The 20,586-nt window shown below is 55.5% G+C and overlaps 1 protein-coding gene across 3 annotated transcripts in view; it reads left to right on the forward strand.

The window, feature by feature from the left end:
- SEMA6B (semaphorin 6B) overlaps window positions 1-20,586 on the forward strand; it is a 44,494-nt gene that overhangs the window by 14,890 nt on the left and 9,018 nt on the right. Inside the window, exons 1-6 of one of the 3 annotated variants that reach the window (XM_069589390.1) lie at window positions 949-1,048; window positions 17,556-17,705; window positions 17,812-17,935; window positions 19,637-19,697; window positions 19,860-19,922; window positions 20,355-20,456. In XM_069589390.1, the coding sequence (XP_069445491.1) occupies window positions 17,585-17,705; window positions 17,812-17,935; window positions 19,637-19,697; window positions 19,860-19,922; window positions 20,355-20,456 (471 nt within the window). In that variant the 5' untranslated portion in view covers window positions 949-1,048; window positions 17,556-17,584. Of the gene's footprint in view, window positions 1-948; window positions 1,049-16,537; window positions 16,856-17,555; window positions 17,706-17,811; window positions 17,936-19,636; window positions 19,698-19,859; window positions 19,923-20,354; window positions 20,457-20,586 lie in introns of those variants that run through there. The other 2 variants (XM_069589389.1, XM_069589391.1) reach the window with 2 other exon arrangements.

A 20,586-nucleotide genomic window follows, 5' to 3' on the forward strand; every position in this document is an offset into this window, starting at 1 on the left:
AAAGGCTCCTGCTGTTCTGAGGTTACAGGGAGGCACGGAGGTCCCCTGGGCGGTCTCTGAAACAGGAAGACCCATTTGTCTTGGAGTCCCAAAGGCAGGGAACAGGAGTGCTCTCCACTGGCTATGGGGACGCTGCAGCCATTGCCCCCCGGCCACAATCTCTTTCTTGGTCAGGTTCCTTTGGGCGCTGGGATCAAAGACAGCCTCCAGGGCTGTGTACCATGGTCTCTGCAGCCAGCTTACTCTGTTCAACCCCAGTTCAGCCACTTTCTAACTGGGTGACCTTGGACAAGACGCCTCCCATGCCTCAGTTTCCTTACGTGCCTATTGAGTGTTGTTAAGTATAATTTGTGGACTGAATAAATGACCTCATAAATGAAGAGGGCCACGTAGCCCCTCTGGGTTCCCGACACCGCAGTCTCCCGGTCATCTCCAGCATCTCACAGAGGGTGGATCCTGAGGATGCAGGTCGGCCAGAGTGGACCTAGGCAGTAAATTGGGGGAGGGGCCGGCAATTAGACCTTCCACCCGGACCAAAGCAGAGTGATTTCTGTTGGGTCGCTCCTCCACCCGCACCCCCGGCCCTGCCCCCAGCGCCTTCGGCCGCCCACCCGGCTCCGCCCTCCGTTCCGCGCCGCCCAAGCTCCTGGCCAGGTTTTGCACCGCTCCGGCCCGGCTCGGTAAGGGGGGGTTACCGAGGGGGGGGGCGGAGGTGGCGGAGTCGCGAGTCGCAGCGGCGGCCGCGGCGGGCAGAGGAGATGCGGCCGCGGCGCGCCCCCGGTCCGGCCGCCGCGCAGCGCCCCCCCGGGAGCCGACGCCAGCGCGCCGGGGGCCGGGGCTGAGCCCCCTCCCCCAGCGCAGCGCCGCGGGCCCGGGGGCGGGGAGAGCGCGCGCCCCCAGCCCCCCTCCCCACCCCGGGATGCCTGGCTGAGCCGGCCGGGCCGGGACAGGTGCGCGCACCGACCCCCCCCCGCCCCGCACCACCACCACCCGCGCCCTCCCGCCCTCGCGCTCCCTCCCGCGCACTCGCGGCGGCCGCGGCTCCGAGGTAAGCGCCCCGGGGCGTCTGCAAGAAGGGGGGCTGGGGAGGCGCTATCCTGGGGGTGTCTGTCGGCACGCAGCTGGGGGCCTTAATTGTTGGCTGAGGTGGCCGGGTCAGGCGTTATGATGGGGGGGGCCTGAGGACCCGGCCACTGGGAGGGGGATGGATTGGGCCGGGGAGGGGGTCTGTGGAGCGCTATAACGGGAGGTTCTGTCGGCAACGCAACTAGGGAGGAGGCTGGATTTTCGGGGGGTCGCAGTATGGAGCGATAGAATGGGGGACCAGTCAGAACGCTTTGAAGGGTCTGGATTTGGGCCTGGGTCTCTGAATGAGACTCCGTAACGGGGGTGTCTAATGGCACCGCAGCTGGGGGCGGCCTGGATTGTTGACGGGGGGCCTATATGTGGAGCTATAATGGGGGTTCTGTCGGTACCACAGAGGGTGGAGGTTTTGTCCATGGGGGGCGCCGTAGAAAGCACAATAACGGGGGCTCGCGGCTGCGCCGCTGGAGAGCTGGATTGGGGCCCAGGTGGGGGTGTTCAGGGCAGGCAGGGGGCCTGCTGGCCGGGGATGGGGGATGCGTTGGGGGGCGGAGCCCTGAGCGCTAAGTCGAGGGGCCGGTGCGGTGGTCCTGGCGAAGCGAGGCCCCTCCGCCCCACTCCACGGTCCATCCGTGGCACCTTGGGCGCCCCCGAGCCCTCTTCAGCCTCACGCCCGGCCCAGAAGCAGTCCAGGGCTGGGGCCGCGGGGGAGGGGCCGTGATGCGGGGGGAGAAAGTCAACCGGTCTGGATCACCCCCACCCCGCCGCTGCAGTGGGGGTCCATGTTTCTGGGCCCCCCAAGAGCTGACAAAGGGACAAAGAAAGCGTCTTTCTCTCGCAGTGCGCTGGGAGGGGTGGGGGGCCCCGAATGTGGCCCCCTCCTGTGGGCGCTGATTGGTCTCCAGGGAGGGGGTCTCGCAACCCCTGTCCTGCCTCAGGGTGCCGTCCGGGTTTGGGGCCCCTCCTAGGTGGGGCGCTGCCATAGGACCCCCCTGCTCTGCCCCTGCCCTGTCTTGTAGACGCTGAAGCTAGGTGTATTTGCAAGAGTCCTGGGGTTGGGGGTGACTCCCAGACCCTCAGCCACTAGCTGAGGTCTTTGACATCCTCCCCCTGAGGCTGTTATCTTTGACTCTGGGACTGGAGGGGAACTGGGGCTGGAGGTTAGGGGATTGGGCCCGCAAGTTTTGGGGGTCTCTTTTGGGGTTTAAGGAGGAAGAAGGGACTAATGGCTTGGGTTTCAGAAGGGCCCCCAGTTTGCAAAATTGCAATGCTTTATATGTTTCTGGGTTCATTCAGTTTCTCAAGGGGTACAGTGTGCTCTTCAAAGTCAAAGTTCAGTACCCGTGCAGCGTCCCCTTCCCTGCAGACGCTGGCTAGCCCCTTTTCCACATCCCTGTAGATATGGTGTCTTTCAGGATGAAATTTTGGGATGTAATTGAGGGATGGCTGAAACTCTGTATAGACAGAGTATGGGGTATGGGAAAGCGGCTGGGGGCTGTGGGTGGGGTCAGGATTCTCCTGGGAGGAGGTCCTGAGCTCTTTGGGAAGGTAGGTGTGGATCCCTGTGGCTCAGAGGAGACCCCCTTGGATATCCCACAGGTGGCAGCCTGGCAGGAGGCTCATTAAACTGTAGCATGTACTTGCTGAGCTGACCTGTTTCCCTGAACAGACAGGGAAACTGAGGCCCAGGGAGGTGGATGGGTGAAGAGCGAAGCCAGTCCCCTCTGCTGCTGGGGCTGCTAGATGAGGTCAAGAGGGAGAGGAACCCCCATATCAGCTGAAACCCAAAACACCAGCCCAAAGGTTTCCTTGGAAACCCCAGTCCCCCACCCCCACCCCACTGACCTGAGCAGGGCAGACATTAGACCTGGAGGATCCAACGCCCCACCACTCTCAAAAAAAAAAAAAGGCATCATAGAGAAGACCAGGGCGTGAGAAGAGGAGTACTGCTGTGTGGCCTCAGACAGGTCGCTAGCCGTCTCTGGGCTGCAATCGCCCCAGAAAATGCTCTTGGTTCTAGGACCTGAGTGGAAGGAGATGAGGCAGAGATGTACCATGGAATACCCTGGGTATGTAACCTCTCCCTCTGGCCCCCACCTGCCTTCTGTCAGGGCTAAGTACCCATGGGCCTCATGGTCCTATCACCTTCTCTGCTTGGAGGTGAGAAGGTGTTTCCCAGCGGAGGTATTGAGTCACTAGGGAGGGACTATTCACCTCTGTCCACTGGGGAAAGAAGGTGCTGGATACTTGGGCTGTAGGAGACTTTGGCATCTGTACTGGCTGCCTAGGGCTTGAGCGGGGAGTTGCTGGGGTGAGCTGGGGCTGGACCAAGAAGATAGAAATCAAACTGTCTTTGCAAAGGTGACCCTGACGTCAGCTGGCGGGACAGGTAAGCTGGGTCCCCAGGGGCTGAAGGACGTGCTGGTCACTGCCCATGTCCTGGGAAGGAGAGTGTCCCTAGCTGACCCCGGGTTGTGGCTGGCCCTGTCCTGTGTGCCTGGCCCTTTGCCAGGTGATGATGGGGACCCAGAAAGGACTCAGCCAGGGTCAGGACAGATGGAAGCAGGGAGGGCTGCCTGGAGGAGGGGATACTGGCACTGGGCTTGAAGGATGTTGCCAGAAGGAGAGGGGTACACTGATTCCAGGTGGAGAGAGTGGCAGGGAAAGCCACAGAGGGGTGTGTTGGGGGACTCTTGAATGGCTGCACTATTTTAAGTGTGGGCTACAATGAGCAATGTGTCCGGAGAGGTGGCAGGGCCCGTGGATGCCAAGTCGAGGAGCAGCTTTATCCTAAGGGCAGTAGGGAGCCATGGAAGGTTGTAGAGCAGAGAGAGGAATGGGCAGAGTTTCAGACCCTGAGCAGATATGAGGAAGGGTAGCTACCAGGAGAGAGTTTCCTGCAAACCTAGTGGGCTTCTCAGAGGGGTGGAGAGTCACCCGTGCAGGGAGGCAAGCAAGTGGGGTTAGGCAGCCATTTTTCCAGAATGCTGGGGAAATGTTTAGGATATAGTGATTCCAAAATTCTAACCCATTTCAGGGACTGTGGATTCTCAGACTGACTTATCCAAGACCCAGTGGTGATTGGGATTGACCGTGGGTGGGACCTCATTTAGCAGAAGCAGGGACATTGAGGCTCAAGACAGCCTTGCCACCTGCCCCACATCCTGTGGTCAAATTATTAATATCTAGGCGTCAGCTTCAGATCCCCGCGCTAGACACCCCCGCCATTCTGATCGGTGCAGGTTTGGCTTCCAGAGCCCGGGGTTGATGTGTGGCCTGAGAGGTCTGGGCCTGAGCCACATAATTCTCTCTTATTATCACAGTCGTTCATCACCTGCCCTTGAGGGATGGCCAAACGAAGTGGCAGTCATTAGAATGTGCTGAGGAGGTGACTTGGGAGGCCGAAGACGCCTCTTCCATCTCTTTAGGCAGTGATACAGGGCACACACACCCCCTCCCCCGCCCAGCCACCCTTGAAGCTCCTTCACTGGACCCAGGGTCCAAAGGTGGTAGTCCCAGGGCCTGCTAGGAGGGAAGCCCAGTCTAGTGAGGACTACATTTCCCAGGATGCATCTTGTCCCAGGCTGAGCCTGCCTTCCAAGGGCAGACCTAGGAGAGAACTTCCCAACTGCAGGATCCCAGGGGAGATTGTGGGTTCGTGAGTTCTCAGCAGGGCCCTGGGAGAGACCTGGTCTAAAGCAGCTGGGGAGACAAGTGACTAAACAGATGCTCCCAGGGGCTCCTTGTGCCATGCTCTGGGCAGGTGATGCTGAGATCTCAGAGGAAAAAGTTTAACTCTAGTGTCTGATTGGCCCTCAAGGGTTGTCCAGGCTCAAGGAGGGGAAATAGGCAGACACTGGCTCTCTTTGCTATGTGGGATCAGAGTTGGGGCAAAATGGGGCTAGGGAAAATTGTCTCTGTGTAGTGGGGATCAGAGAAGATGTACTGAGGAGGGACGTTGCAGCTAGGACTATGACGGATGTGTAGGAGTTCACCAGGCCACACGTCTTCTGATAGTTTCAGAACCTTCTCCCTTTCCTGAAGGCTGAGTCAGTGTCCCCTGGGGCAGCTGAGATAGCCCATCTGAGTTTTTGCCCTTGAAGATTGCCACAACATCCATCTCTTCACTCACTCACTCACTCATGCCCCCTCTCTGAGGCTTGGTTTCCCCATCTGTGAGACACAGATGCTATTCTGTCTCCCTGACGGTTAAACATTTAAACAGGAGGACGTAGACAATGCCAGGCCTGGTCCTGTTCTTTTCTTACTCTAGAAAAAGAAATTACTTAAAAGCAAGAGCTTGTGGCCTCTGGTCCTGATCTCACTGGAGGTGTGGGGTCTCGGCTTTCATTCCATGAGCTGACAGATGAGCTCCTATTATGTGTGCCTACTATGTGCCAGGTGCTGTGTACCCAACAATGAGCAAGGCCAAGCAGGCTCTGCCCTGCTGAGCTCATACCCAATGGGAACATGGCCACTAACTTGGGAAAGAAAGTAAAGCAAATATAACAAGTGCCCTGAGGACAGTGACACTGGATGGTGTCGCTGAGAGGGGAGGGGCTGTTTCAGCTGATGGTGTCAGGGAGAGTGTCTCGGAGGAGGTGACATGTGAGCTGAGACCTGGAAAATGAAAAGGAGCCAGTCTGCAGAGAACTGGAGGAAGAGCATTCCAGGAAGAGGGCACAGCCCGTGCAAAGGCCCTGGGGCAGGACCATGCCTGGTGTTGTTGGAGGAACAGCAAGAAGGCCTGTGTGGCCGGAGCAGAGTGAGCAAGGGGGAGAGAGGGAGGAGAGAAGGGCAGGGAGGAGACAAGATCCCCCTGCACATTTTTGTGCAGGGCCTCATGGGCTGTAGGGAGTACTTGAACTTTTGGAGGTGGGTGCCCCAAGGGCTGTGGGCAGAGGAGGGGGCGGGACCTGCCTGGGTGCTCACGGATGCTATTTGGTCACTGCAGAGAGTGCAGACTGTGGGGAGCCAAAGCTGGGGGACCAGGTGGAAGGGACTCCGCTGGTCCAGGGGAGCAAGGATGGGGAACAGCCAGGGTGAGGCAGTAGAGAGGAAAAGTGGGTGGGTCAGAGTAGATGGTGGACTTTCTAGATGTGCAGAGGGGTTGAGAGCCCCTTTCTCTAGGGGCACATAGCACTGTGGGCTTCCCTGGTAGCTCCTGTGGTAAAGAATCTGCCTACAATATGGGAGACCTGAGTTCGATCCCTGGATTGGGAAGATCCCTTGGAGGAGGGCATGGCAACCCACTCCAGTGTTCTTGCCTGGAGAATCCTCATGGACAGAGGAGCCTGGCAGGCTGCAGTCCATGGGGTCACAACAAGTCGGACCCGAATGAGCAACTAAATACAGCGCTGTGGTTAAGAGTGTGATATTGGGACCACATGGGCTAGGTTCAAACCCACTCTGGCCATTTCGTAGCTGTGCGCCCTTGGGCATATTACCTGCCTGCTCTGGGTGAGGAAACCCCTCCTACCTACCCCATCAGTACTTTCTGCAAAGCCTGTTGCACAGAGCTTGGGACACAGTAGGTGCTCCAGAAATGTTTGCTATTGCTCCCCTTCTAAGCCCCAGGGTGTGGAAGAAATGAGGCTCAGATTAGGCTGGCAAATTCCCCGAGGTCACCTAGCAAAACGGGGGCCCCTGCCCCTCTCTGTCTTGCTCTATTGATGCACAGTTCTCAAACCCCACCCCCCCAGAACCCACGTCACTCTGCCAGCATCTCCACCATTCCTGAGCCCTGACTCACCAGGACTTGTGGTCCACTGTGACCCCCAGGCCTTCCGCCCAGGACCTATTTCCCACCTTTGTCTTCTTCAGTTTCATTCGCCAGGTCTTCCATTCCCAGCAGCACTTGGCATGGTCCCATCTGTCTCTTGCCCACCATCACTCAGCAGTGTCCCCCCTCCAGACCTGCCCGTCCGGTCCCATCTCAGTAGGGGATCCCTGGGGCCTCCCAGACAGGGCCTCTAGGGAAGGGCAGTGGCTGGAGGACTTCCGGGTTGGGAGGATCAGTCTGGGGGAGAAGAGGGATCCCAGAACCCCAAGTGAGGGGGGCCAGGCTCACTGTCTTCTCTTCCGGATTGAGGGCCCCAGGGCAGTGACCAACCAGATCTGTTTGTTCTCCCTAAGTGGAGCCCCTTAGAGTGACTCTTACTCCCCTCTCTCCCCTAAAATTGGACCCCAAGAGCAGGACCTGACTTTTCTGTTTCATCCAAACTGGGATTGACACCAGGGTCTGTTTGCCCCCAGGCTGGCTCTGAGCCCCCATCTGTGGGTTCCTGATCCCAAATCCACAGCCCAACTTGAATTCCCTAGGAGCTCCAGCCTCCTCGAGTGGCCCCCTCCCAGGCCCCCTAATTACCCGCTGGGTATAAATGACATTTTAATCTCCTCAGAATGGTCGCCGCTTCCCCGAGAAAGCAGCCCTCCCCTTCCCCATTTCTAATTACAAGTTGCTGCTTCCGATTTGCCTCCTGGCGGCCCAATTTCCAAACAGTGATTAAAATTAATTACTCAGGAGCACCCCCGCCCCCGTCTGGGCCTGGAGCCCTGAGGACCTATCTGTGTCCCCCTCGTGAGGTCCCGCCTCTGCCACCCGGTCTCCCCTGCCCCCGGCTCCCTGAGTGGCTTGGGACAAGGGCAGCCTCTCTCTGGGTCTCTGCTCACTTATCTGCAAAATGTGCAGTTAGACTGTGCAGGCTTGTTGACAGATGGTGCGTTGTGGGCGCTCAGGAAATGTCAGCAAGAGGCGGTAGAGCCACGTGGCCTGGGTTCAAATCCCAACTCTACCCTTCTGTGCTGTGTGACCTTGGCCAAGTGTCTTAACCTCTCTGAGCTTTGTTTTTTTCCTCTGTAAAATGGTATAATGATGCTGCTTCATAGAGTTGGCTTGGGTAGGAATTGTGTTCGGACCTTCGAAGGGCTTGGCCCAGCAGCTGGCACACAGTAGGGGCTTCATCAAATCTTACTTTAAGAGACTCCCTGGCAACCCATTGGTTAAGGCTAAGAACTGCCAATGCCAGGACCTCAGGTTTGACCGCTGGTCAGGAAACTAAGATGCCCCCTGCCACAAGGCATGGCCAAAGATATAATAATAATTTTTTAATTAAAAACTTTTTTAAATTTAAAATCTTAGCTTAAATCCCTACTCTGCTGGGCTGCTGTATTGTGCATCAGGGAGATAGCTCAGGTACTCGAAACACATCTTCTTTAAGGAGATGTTCAGCATTAATTGGACACCTACTGCATGCCTGATTCTGTGCATGGTCCTGGTCAGGGTTGAATCCCCGGCTATGCTGGCACACAGTAAGTGCTCAGGAAGTCTGGAATCAACAGATCTGTGTAACTCTTTCATAAATAGGGGCTGTCTGTGGGACATTCATTCAGCCAGTGTTTGCTGAGCACCTACTGTGCGCTAGACCCCCCCTGTCCCCCGGGGAGTCTTACGTTGTCATCCCTGATTTACAGAGGCAGAAGCAAAACCAGTGAGGGGAAGATGTGACCCTCGCTGCACAGCAGTCCGGAGCACCTATTCCATGTGGCTTATTCCCCCATCACGATAATCCGTTGGGGCTGGTTGTCATGCTCTGTTCTCTGATGGAGAAACTGAGACTCCAGGAGCCCAGAACGCAGGGAGGAGGGCTGAGGACGGAGGGGCTGCACTGCCACCTCCTGGGCTGGGGAGAGGTGAGTTACCGGGTGTGGAGTGAGCACTGGGGGTTTAAGGGGTCCTCTCTCCTCAGCGCCCCCGTGGCCCAGGCCCCAGGGGACTCCCTCTGGCCGCTTCGCCAAGTTCCTAGACAGCCCCAGAGCCTGTCTGGGCTGTGCTGGGGGACGACAGAGGCAGCTGGAGGAGGCAGCTGTAAGTGGAGCCGGTAACTAGACCTGGATGGTGCAGGGGCCCGGCTGCCTGGCCGGGTTACTCGATCCCCCCGGGGACGCTGGGCCCCGGAGCTGGAATCCTGGGGCTGCTGGGCGGACAGGAGCTCCTTCTATGGAACTGGAGACGAGCATCCTGCCCCCATCCTTGCCGCAGCAGATGGAGAAACAGGGGCTCTGAGCCTGGCCCGGGGGTCACGGAGTCATCTGCTGTGGTATAGAGAGGGCCAGAGAGGGTGAGTTGCTGGCCCAAGGTCACCCAGCAAGGTCATTTCACAGAGGGCAAACATGAGTGCCAAGTGCCTTATTTTACAGACGAGAAAATTCAGGCTCCAGGTCTTGTCCAGGTGTCCTCTCTTAAGACATGGCCGCCTCCCCACCTGCCAGTATCTTCTTGCCGTGCCTTTAAGGGTTCCAGCCTCCAGGTTTTTGTCTTTGGTTTCCCCTGACCACAGGCTGAGCAGCCCCTTTGCCAAGACTCTCCTATCATTCTCTGCGTCTGGCACACAAGTGGCACTCAGTAATTGCTCGTCCAATGAGTGAATGAATACCTTGCAATTTGGGGTGCAGAAAGCCAGAGCTGGCCACAGACGCTCCCAAGTTGGTGGGGTTGGGTGAAGCCAAGGGTAAGGTTGAAAGCAGAACTTCCTTGCTAAGGCAGAGAGCTTAGGGTGCTCCTCCCTATGCACTGGCTTATTCCAGTGGACTTTGTAGCTAGATGCTCCAGCATGGAATCGGAACACAGAATGTAGTTGGATATTAAAAAATTTTTTTTCTTAGAAGCTTTATTTTATTTTTGGCCATGTCACGTGGCTTGCAAGATCTTATTTTCCCGACCAGGGATCGAACCCATGCCCCCTGCCATGATATCTCTGAGTCTTAACCACTGGGCCACCAGGGAATTCCCTGGATATTTTTGTATAATAGCTATAACACGATGATAATAATAACTGATGCCCACTCTGAGCTTCCTAAGTCCCAGTCCCTAGCTCAGCCCTTTATCTCTAGCTGGGCTGTCAAAATGGCCACTGGCCACATATGACTCGGAGCCACGTGTGGCCAGTCCCAGTCCAGATGTGCCATAAATATACAACACACCCTGGATTCCAAAGATTAAGTACCAGAAGCAGAATTTAGAATGTCTCATTAATCATCCGTACGTCAATTACAGGTGGAAATAACAAGACTTGGGATCTGTTGGGTTAAATGAAACATATTATTAAAATAAATTGCACCCTTTGAATGTGGCCACCAGGAAATTCAAAACTGCACGTACACGCACGTGGTTTTCTGTAGGACGGTCTGTTCTAGGTGTCTCTGCATCCTCGTAGCAGTGTTTTAGGGTCAGATTTATAGCCCCTGGTGGTTTGTAGATGGGGACACCAAGGCTGAGACGGGAGGAGTGACCCCCGGAGGTCTGGAGGCTGGTAAGAGGCAGAGAGCACATTTTAAGTCTGGGCCACAAGATTCTAGAGACTAAGCGACCACTCCAGGGCTCTTTGGCTGGCAGCATTGTCTGTCCATCCTTCCTCATCCCCAGCCTCAGTTTCCCCAACCCTCCAACAGAATTGGACACAGCAGGTGGGAAGGGTAGACAGACACAGGCTTGGCCAGCCTGCTATCCACAGTTAATTGGGGTCCTTGGAAAAATTTTCATAGCCAGAAAGCTAGCAATAGGGGTTGCAGGCAGCAGGTTCATGCAGGGGTGCCCCGTTTACAGACTCTGACACGCTTATAGGCATGTGTACACGGGGGACAGTCTGCCCCTGCTGGGGCACACACATGTGCGGTGGTTGCATCTGTGGATATGTGTGAACACGCAGACATTGGGACCTGTGGATATTCATAGGGGCATCCACTCACCTGTGGACTCACATGTGTGGTGTGGGGGTGATGGGCAAAGGTGAGCCAGGGAGGGGTTCAGATCTGGGTTCAACTTTGAATGCTGACAGTTCATGCCTTATAACAAGCCATTATTGAGCACCAGCTGTGTACCAGACGCTGTAGGTACTTGTCATTGGCCAAGATGCACCTGGGCCTGCCCTCATGCGGCTCCTAGTTCAGGAAAACAGTTGGACTCTGAACAGGCTGTTCCGTAGGTGATTATTTCAGTTGGTGGGATCTGTGCATAAGCTCAGCTGCTCAGGATTCTTCTGCCCAAAACTGCACACTCTGGGACTTCCTGGGTGGTCCTGTGGCTAAGACTCTGCACTCCCACTGCAGGAGGCCTGGGCTCTATTCCTGGTTAGGGAACTACATCCCACATGTCACAACCGAGAGTTCTCATGCCATAACTAAAGATCCCACATGCTGCAACTAACCAATAATATAGAAAAAGGATCTAAAATGCAGGGTCTCCTTGGGCAGGTCTAGGACAAACACAAAACTCAGCATTTCTAACCACCCCAAGTGAGGCTGCTCCCTCTGCTGGTGCAAGGGCCATATCTGGAGTAACGGACTGTCTAAAGGAGCCTTTGAGAGTGTCATACTGTGAGGGCGGGTGCGTGGGGAGGGGAGAGGCTGCTGGAGTCCAGCGGATGAGGGTAGAGACGTGAGATGAGGAGGGAGCCCCTCCTAAAGGAGATCAGTCTTGAACAGTCACTGGAAGGACTGATGCTGAAGCTGAAACTCCAATACTTTGGCCACTTGATGTGAAGAACTGACTTATTCAAAAAGACCCTGATGCTGAGAAAGATTGAGGGTAGGAGGAGAAGGGGACAACAGAGAATGAGATGGTTGGATGGCGTCACTGACTTGATGGACATGAGTTTGAGCAAGCTCTGGGAGTTGGTGATGAACAGGGTAGCCTGGCATGCTGCAGTCCGTAAGGCTGCAAAGAGCCGGACATGACTGAGCAACTGAACTAAACTGAACTGACGTGTGTATCTGAGAGAAGAGGCTTTCTCGAGTGAGGAACAGCCAGTACAAAGGCCCTGGGGCAGGGCCAGGCCAGGTGTGTTGGAGGAACAAGGAGGAGGCCTGTGTGGTTGGAGTACGGAGGGGAGGGTAGAAAAAAGGAAGAGGGAAGAACAGGGAGAAGACGGGGCAGGTCGTGTGAAGTCTTGTGGGCCACCAAGAAAAACTTGGATTTTTACTGGGAGGGAAGTGGGAAGCCCCAGGGGTGTAGACAGAGGAGGGATGGAGCCTGATTCAAGTGCTAACGGGTGACCTTTAGGGGTTGCTTCGGTGGAGGACAGACTGTAGGGATTAAGTGTGGGAGCTGGGGTCCAGCTGGAGGAAACTGTGGGGTCCAGGCAGGAGATGTTGGGAGCTGACCAGAGAACAGACTAGCGAGGCGTGAAGATTCAGGATGAATTCGGCAGACCCCACAGTACTTGCTGGCATTGGATGTGAGCGTGAGAGAATGGGGTGGTGGGTGGTGTTGGAGGGAGTTGGGAGTGACTTCCAGGTGTGGCCTGAGCCATCAGTGAAGACAGGGAACCTGTCAGTCAATAAATCAGTTAGTTCTATGTTCCAGTGAAAATCCTAACAGGTTTTATGTTGTTTGTTTTGGAACTTGCCAGCTGATCCTGAAATTTATGCTGAACTGCTGCGGGTGGGGCAGGGAGAGAGTAGCCCAGACACCCTGGCCAGGTGGGAAAAATGTTTCAGAAGGAAATTCAAATCTATGATGAAGGTATACAAGCTAAGGCCATATGGCACCTGAAAAGGTAGATGGGAGGGTGAAGCAGGTAGCCTAGAGGGGATTTCCATACCTGCCTCAGTTTCCTCATCTGTACAATGGGACTGTGCCAAGACTAGGAGTGATGGAGGTTGGGCAGAGAGGTGGTGTCACGGTACCCACAAGCCCTCCTCGGGGGGGGTCTCTGTCTCTTTAACCATCCCTCCCATCCCCATGGGCATAAATGCACATTCTCAGGGCTGCAGGCAGGCAGACACATAGGTGTGTAGGTAGTCTGCACACCATGGGTTGCACATGCCAGCCACGTGACTCCTCCCACCTGGTCCTGGAGGAGGTCCTGCTCCTGGTGGCCAGGTGCCGGGGCAGGTGGTGGGGCCACTTCTGGGCAGGCAGGCGCTGAGTGGCTGCTGACAGAGACGCCTCAAGTTTCATGGAGAGAAGCAGATGGTCTTGGGAGTGGTGAGGGAGATGCTGAGGCCTCCGATAACCCCAGGAGGTCAGCGGGTAAACTGAGGCCAGGTGCAGTGGGTTGAACCTGAAGTGACCCAGACTCCTGCAAAACAGCATGTGGGGTTCAGTTCTGCACCATCATCAAACTAACACGTCAGTTAAGTGGGTTTCAGGGACTTCGCTGGTGGCCCCATGGTTAAGAGTCCATTTTCCAATGCAGGGGACACCAGTTCAATCTCTAGTCAGGGAGGTAAGATCCCACACGCTGTGCAGCCGAAAAAAAAAAAGAAAAGAAAACTGAGTGGATTTCGGTCTTGGCTCCACCATTTCCATTTGGTCGGGACTTCGCCTGTCTGTACCTCAGTTTCCCCATCTGTGTAAGGGGCATATTAACAGCACCCACCTATGGGATGTGTTGTGTGGATCACATGAGTTCATTGAAGTCGTTAGAACGGTTCCTGGCCCATAGAAAGTGCTTGGTGTTTGCTATTTTTACTGTTTATTGAGCTTGTACTGTATGCCAGGTCTTGTGCTAGGTGGTGGGGACACAAGGGTGGCCAGGACAGACTCAGCCCCACCGTGCATGTGGGCCTCAGAGTCCAGTGGGAAAGGTGAACAGTTAGCCAGGCGTTTAGAGGATGGGGTGAGCAGGGCACTCACTGGGGATGCACTAGGCAGGCAGGAGGCTGGAGGAAGTCAATCCAGGCTGATCTAGGAAGTCTTCCTGGAGGAGGTGTTAAGGTGATGAACCTGTTCATCAGGTTACTAGGAGCAGGAGGCAGGTTGTTCCAGGCAGAGAGAACAACACATGCAGATGCCCAGAGGTGGAGAGGGAAGGGGGGAGATGTCATTTCAAGGGCACTGGGGAGCCATAGAAAGCTTTAGAGCAGAAGTTCTCAGCTGGGGGTGGGTTTCCCCCCCAGGGGAGACTGCATGATGTCTGGGGATGTTTTTGGTTGTCACCATTGAGGGATGCTCCTGGCATTGAGTGGGTTAGAGCCAGGGATGCTTCTGGCACAGTGCCCAGGATGGCCCCCACCAGAGAATGATCCGGTCCCAAATGTCAGTGGTGCTGAAGGGGAGAGACCCTGGTTTAGAGCAGGAGAGAAACAAATGAGATTTGGGTTCTAGAAAGATTCCTTTGCTACCTTAAGGAAGATACTGAAGGGTTGGGACTGGAAGCCAGGGGACAAGGTAGGGGGTGGGAGCTGGGCCTTGGGGCGATCAGGGTGGAGGAAGGGACTGGGAGGCCAACACCCTGGTCTTTGGCTCAAGGACAATGGAGCCATTCGTAAGTCAGGGATCTGGTAAAAGAAGCAGGTTTGAGGCAAGAAAAGCCCAGTTTGGGGTGCAGGGGTCCCAGGGTGGTTCTGAGTGGCTGGGGCAGCTATGGACGGAGGGATGACAGGAACATCCTTCTAGCCCCAAGTGGCTGCATGACAAAGTTACGAAAACCAGGATAAAAAATGAGCCGTGAGGTCCCATCCTGACCTCAACCTGCCTGTCTGTGAACTGGGTGTTAAATAACTGTTGGCCTCTGGGACTCCTCCAGATATCCAGCAGTTAAGACTCTGCTCTTCCACTGCAAGGGACAAGGGTTTGATCCCTGGTCAGGGAACTAAGATCCCACATGCTGTGCAATGCAACCAAAAAATTAAAAAAAAAAAAAGTTACTGCTGGCTTCACCTTGTTAAAGGGTGAGGGAATGGGTGGCTATTAATCTTGTCATGACTGTTCAAACGCTCAACTCCTAGGAGCAAAATCCTGGAGCCAGAGAGAGCCCTGTGATCAGTCCTCACTGGTGGGTCATGACCACCAAATCAGCCCCTCAGTTCCCCCATCTACAAAAATGGGTTGAATGTTATACCAACCCTGCTAGAGCCCTTGGGGTTACCATGAAGCAATTCCTGGAAACCACTCAGCTTGGCCTCTGATACGTTTAATATACCAATGGCAACAACAATCATAATAAGAATTAGCATTTTCTGAGCAACTGCAGCATTTCTAGGCTCTGTGCTAACACCCACTACAGGCCTGTGAGGTCAGTGCTATTACCATGCCCATTTCACAGATGAGGAAACAGGCCGGGAGAGGTGGAGTGCCATGTCCAAGTCACACAGCATGTACAGAGCAGAGCAGAGCTGGGAGTTGAACCCTTATGACCTTGGAGCTTCGCCACTCATCACAGTGCTGCATGGCCTGTGAGTGGAAGCTGTTGTCTTAAAGTTTCTGAAGTTAAACACAATTCCAATAAAACATGGGATAAAAGGCCCAGAGCACTGCCTTTACACCTCTTGCGATGGCTACTATCAAAAAGCAGAAAGTAGTGTTGGCAAGAGAAATTGGAACACATGGGTGATGCTGGTGGGAATATGGTGCAGACACAGTGGAGAAGAGCTTGGCGATTGCTCCAGAAGTTAAACATAGAGTCACCATACGATCCAGCAATTCCACTCCTACATAGACACCCAAAAGAAATGAAAGCAGGGTTTCAAAGAAATGTTTGCACACTCGTGTTCATAGATGTTCACAACAGTCCAAAGGTGGAAGCAGCCCCATTGTCCATCGACAGGTAAATGCGCAAATAAAATGTGGTCCATCCTCACCATGGAATATCACTCAGCCTTAAAAAGGAAGGATAGTCTGACACTTGATACAACAAGGATGTATCCTGAGGATGTGATGCTCAATGAGGGAAACCAGACACAGAAGGACAAATACTGTCTGGTTCCATTCACAGGAGGTCCCTAGAGTCAGATCCACAGAGACAGGAAGTAGATGGTGGGGCCAGGGGCTAGGGAGGGGACAGTGAGCCTGTTTCATGGGGACAGAGTTTCAGTTTGGGAAGATGAGAAGATTCTGGAGGTGGGTCGTAGGATGGTTGCACGACAATGTGAATGTATTTAACGCCACTTAAATATCGTTAAGATGGCAAATTTTATGTTATATAGATTTTGGTGGTGGTGTTGTTTGCTCACCAAGTTGTATTTGACTCTTTGTGAACCCACGGACTATAGCCCGCCAGGCTCCTCTGTCCATGGACTTCCCCAGGCAAGGATACTGGAGTGGGTTGCCACCTCCTTCTCCAGGGGATCTTCCCGACCCTGGGATCGAACTGTCCCTCTCCTGCACTGGCAGGCAGGTTCTTTACCACTGAGCCACCAGGGAAGCCCCTGTGTACACTGGACCACAATATTAAAATGTTTAAAAAAAAAAAAGGGAAAAAAAAGACGGCACGAGCAGACAGAACACCGCAGAGGCTGAGGTGTCCTCACAGGTGTGGGGAGGAGATTTTCCAGGTGGAGTGGAGAGTTGAGGTCTGGCCGTGGAGTTGGTGGCCTTGAATGGCAGTGTTGGTGGCCTGACTCTGGGGTCGCTGGGAGACTCCGGCAGTTGTGGAGCAGGGGAGGAGCCCGGGCAGGAAACTGAAGGAAGCAGAGCCAGGTCCACACGCACATGGGATCCTGGCGTCGGCTGAGTCACAAATCCTGGAAGCTCAGGGTCGGAGAGGAAACACTGCCGGCTCACGCAAGGCCTTCCTGTTTTTTGGCCCTGAATCCTCGGAGGCAGGCGCTCCAGGGCCAAAGTTCGTGGTTCATGTCCACCTCCACGGATTCGGAATCCCCATGCCCCCAGGGCCTGGGCAGGGCTGGGAGATGTACCTGCTGCTTAGGTGGGGAAACTGAGGCTCAGAGCTAGCCCGGGACTTCACAGGAGGACAAAGCTTCGGATGTCTTCCTGGGGCTCCGGACGGCGCCCCTTCTGAAAGAGGAGTGGAGGGCTGGGTTCCAGAGGGTGAGTTCTGTTTACACCATCAACCAGAGCATCACTCGGGTGGGGGAGGGGTCTCCATACACCTAGAGCAGGAAGCAGCCTCTCCCACAACCCCTCCTAAAGGTGGTGAGGCCCCTGTCACAGAAGTATGTTAGCAGAGGACCGAAAGGCTGGACTCGGAAGGGAGTCGGGCTCACGGCGGCCTCTGAGGTCCCCAGCCAACTGAATATCCTGCAGTTCCAAAGTTCTGCAGTTCCCAGATTGTGGTTTATACAATTCCTAGGGCCTTTGAATTTCTTTTTCTTTCTTTTCTGGTTTTTTTTTTTGAGCGTTTTCTTTTAAAATTTTTGTGTTTTAAGAATACTTTAAACATATGTTTTGAAATTGAATTTTTAAATACATATATGTTTTGAAATATGTTATTATTTATTTTTAACTTAAAATCATTTAATTTTTAAATTAGTCTCATGATTAATTTTTTGTTAGGAACCGTTTCCTGAACTTTCGCTTTCAAATATGGTCAGAAAGTTGTTCTGGTAATTAGTAAGTGCTGATATTATTATTGCTAATGCCATGATTGTGGTTATTTTTAAATTATTACCCCAGTGGGAAAGTTTTCCGGGACTTGAAGGTCCCGGACGCCGTGACACTCGCGCTCCGTCTGCTGGCAGCAATCGGGACTGCAAGCCACACGGCTCACCGCCCCGCCCCTCGCTCGCAGGTGTTACCTCCTGTCGCCCTGACCTCGCCATGCGGACCCCGCGAGGGCCCCCTTCCCGTCCGGCCCTACTGCTCCTGCTGCTGCTCCTGGGAGGCGCCCACGGCCTCTTCCCCGAGGAGCCGCCGCCGCTCAGCGTGGCCCCGAGGGACTGTGAGTGGGGAGTCTTGCGATGGGGAGGGAGTCCCCCCCTCCCAGGGTCTCACCAGGCTAGACTCACCCTGGCCCTGGATCACACCCTTCCTCTACCCTCCCCCAGACCTGAATCACTATCCCGTGTTCGTGGGCAGTGGGCCAGGACGCCTGAGCCCCTCAGAAGACGCTGATGACCTCAACATCCAGCGAGTTCTACGGGTCAATAGAACGCTGTTCATCGGGGGCAGGTAGGAGAAACTGCCCGGCAGAGAATGCGGTGGGTGAGGTGTGGGGAGCAGGTGGTAGCATTTTAGGGAGGTCTGTGGGATAGGGCCTGTAGTTCAGCTGGAATGTGAATACGTGTCCCTGGAGTGGGAATTTCAAGTGCTGAACTCTGGGTGTGGTTGAAGACCAGACCCTACTTATAGTGTGTTACCAAGTGGGCACAGCTGTCTGGTCAGAATTCACTGGGTGCTAGAGGGGGTGCTGAAGTGGCACCAAGGGCTTCTCTGAGAAGGTGACATTTGAGTTGAGACCTGAAGGATGAGGAGCCAGCTGTGAGGAAATCTGAGGGAGAGAGAGACGTCAGAACAGAGGATGGAGCCCATGCAAAGGTCCTGGGGCAGGACTGTGTCTCATATGGTGAAGGGACAGTGAAGAGGCACAAATGTCTGGAGCAGGGGGAGAGAGAGAGGAGGGGAGGGCAGGGAGAGGACAGGGCAGGTCGTGCAGGGCCTTGTGGGCTGCAGGGAGGATTCAGGCTTTTACCCCAAGGGAGATGGGACCCAAGAGGGCTGTGCAGAGGAGGGGCGGGGCCTGACTCAGGTGCTCACAGGTGTCCTCTAGTGGCTGCTGTGAGGAGAGCCGACTGGGGGGGAGAATGTGGACCCGGCTCTCTGGTGGCTGCTGCGGGGAAGACAGCCTGTGTCGGTGAGGGCGGGAGCCCCTACACCTGGGCAATCCAGTAACAGGGGCTGAACGAGAATGGTGGCCATAGAGGGTGTGAGAAGTGGATGAACGCTGCGTACATATTGAAGGCAGAGGTGAAGGTATTGGGAGGGAAGGCGAAGCGGGGAGATGTGGGTCCCTCCCACACTGTTGTCTCAGCCGAGACAGCACCTGACCCGAGAGGGTGGTCAGGGTGGGGGCAGGCTTGGGGGATGGTCGCGCTCAGCGAGGCCATGTCGAGCGTGAGAAACCTGTGAGCCCTCCCTTGTGGAGACCTTGAGGGCTAGCTGGGCCCCAAAGCTGGAACTCAGGGGAGGCCCTGGCTGGAGACAGGACTGTGAGTGTCATCTGCACAGAGACACGGTTCCACCCTGAGAGTGGACAAGGCCGCCCAGAGGGGTATGGCTAGGGGAAGGGAGAGGCCAGAGGACCCAGGCGTGGGCCCACCGGGGGAAGAGGAGGGCCCAGAGGGGTGGGAGGGAAGGCAGGTGAGTGCCAGGTCCAGGCACGCAATGAGGGTGGTGTTCCCAGGAGGAAAATGGACTGGTGGGGAGAGACACTGTGGAAAGGGAGAAGAGAACAGAGAAGTCACCGCTGGACTTGACAATGGCCAGTGACCTTGATCAGGGCAGTCTCTGCTGCATGTGGAGGAGAAGTGAGAGCCTGGAGGGTGAGACCGAGGGGTGCTGGGTGGGGGGGGACATTGGATGTAAAGTCATTGGACAGTGCATCGTGTTAGCTGTAGGTCCCTAGGCTATGGGTTGTGTGAGGTGGCATCGTAAGGCATGTGGGGTGTGCTAGAACCCGTGGTTCATTTTAGGGCACAAGGAGGCGTGTAAGGGCATGCTCAGGCGCCTGAAGGCACGCTCAGTGTTGGAGCTGCGTGTGGCAGAGGTGTTGTTACGCCCCTGTGTGGTATGTGTTGGACACCACGTCTGCTGCCAGGAGGATAGAATGTGTAGGGGAGGCCCCCGATCTCACTAACTACACCTCTTCTCTAGGGACAACCTATACCGGGTGGAGCTGGAGCCCCCCACATCAACTGAAATGCGGTACCAGCGGGTGAGGAAGGGGCGCAGGCGGGAGGGGAGGGGGCAGCTGTTGGCGCTCCCACTAGGGAGCCCGGACACTGCGCTGGGAAGCACAGTGGATTCAGGTCTGCCTAGCAGGGTTCCTGGGTCCGTCACGGACCCCGCTCCCCTCACCAACCCCCTGTGTCCCCAGAAGCTGACCTGGCCCTCCAACCCCAGCGACATCAACGTGTGTCGGATGAAGGGCAAGCAGGAGGTAAGTGAGCCCTGGCCATGCCCGCATCAGCCATGGTAACGCCCCAATCCGTCCTGGCCATCCCACAGGGCAAATCCTTCTCTGCTTTCATTCCAAGCCAGGCCCCTGTTGCCATGGGTACTCCCAGAGCCTAGCCATGCCCTCAAGGTGGTCCTCAGTCGTGGCCACTCTGCTAGTGGCCTTGCCATAGCTCACGCCTTCAAGTGCCCTATTTTCTTGTCTGTGCCCAACCCTTAGCCATGGCCACGCCCCCAGTCTTCTCCTAGTTTAGCCCCCTGCTTTGGTCACGCCCACAACCTGACCCCTCCCAGTCGGGCCCCGCCTCTACCCTGGCCCCGCCCTTCACCACGCCCCATTGTGCCCTACAGTCCTGGCCCCGCCCACACCCGTGATCACGCCCACCTCGGCTTTTCTCTTCCTGCCCCATCCCAGGGCGAGTGTCGAAATTTTGTAAAGGTGCTTCTACTTCGGGACGAATCCACTCTCTTCGTGTGTGGTTCCAATGCCTTCAACCCCGTGTGTGCCAACTACAGCGTGAGTCACCGCCCTTCGAAGCCCTGCCCGCCCAGGTTTAACATCGGCAACCCTTTGCTCATGGGCCCTCTGTTGGTCGTGCCGTATCCCCAAGCCACATCACCTCCTACAGGAAGCCTTACTGGATGAA

This window comes from Ovis canadensis, chromosome 5, assembly GCF_042477335.2.
Source record: "Ovis canadensis isolate MfBH-ARS-UI-01 breed Bighorn chromosome 5, ARS-UI_OviCan_v2, whole genome shotgun sequence".
NCBI classification, from domain to species: domain Eukaryota; kingdom Metazoa; phylum Chordata; class Mammalia; order Artiodactyla; family Bovidae; genus Ovis; species Ovis canadensis.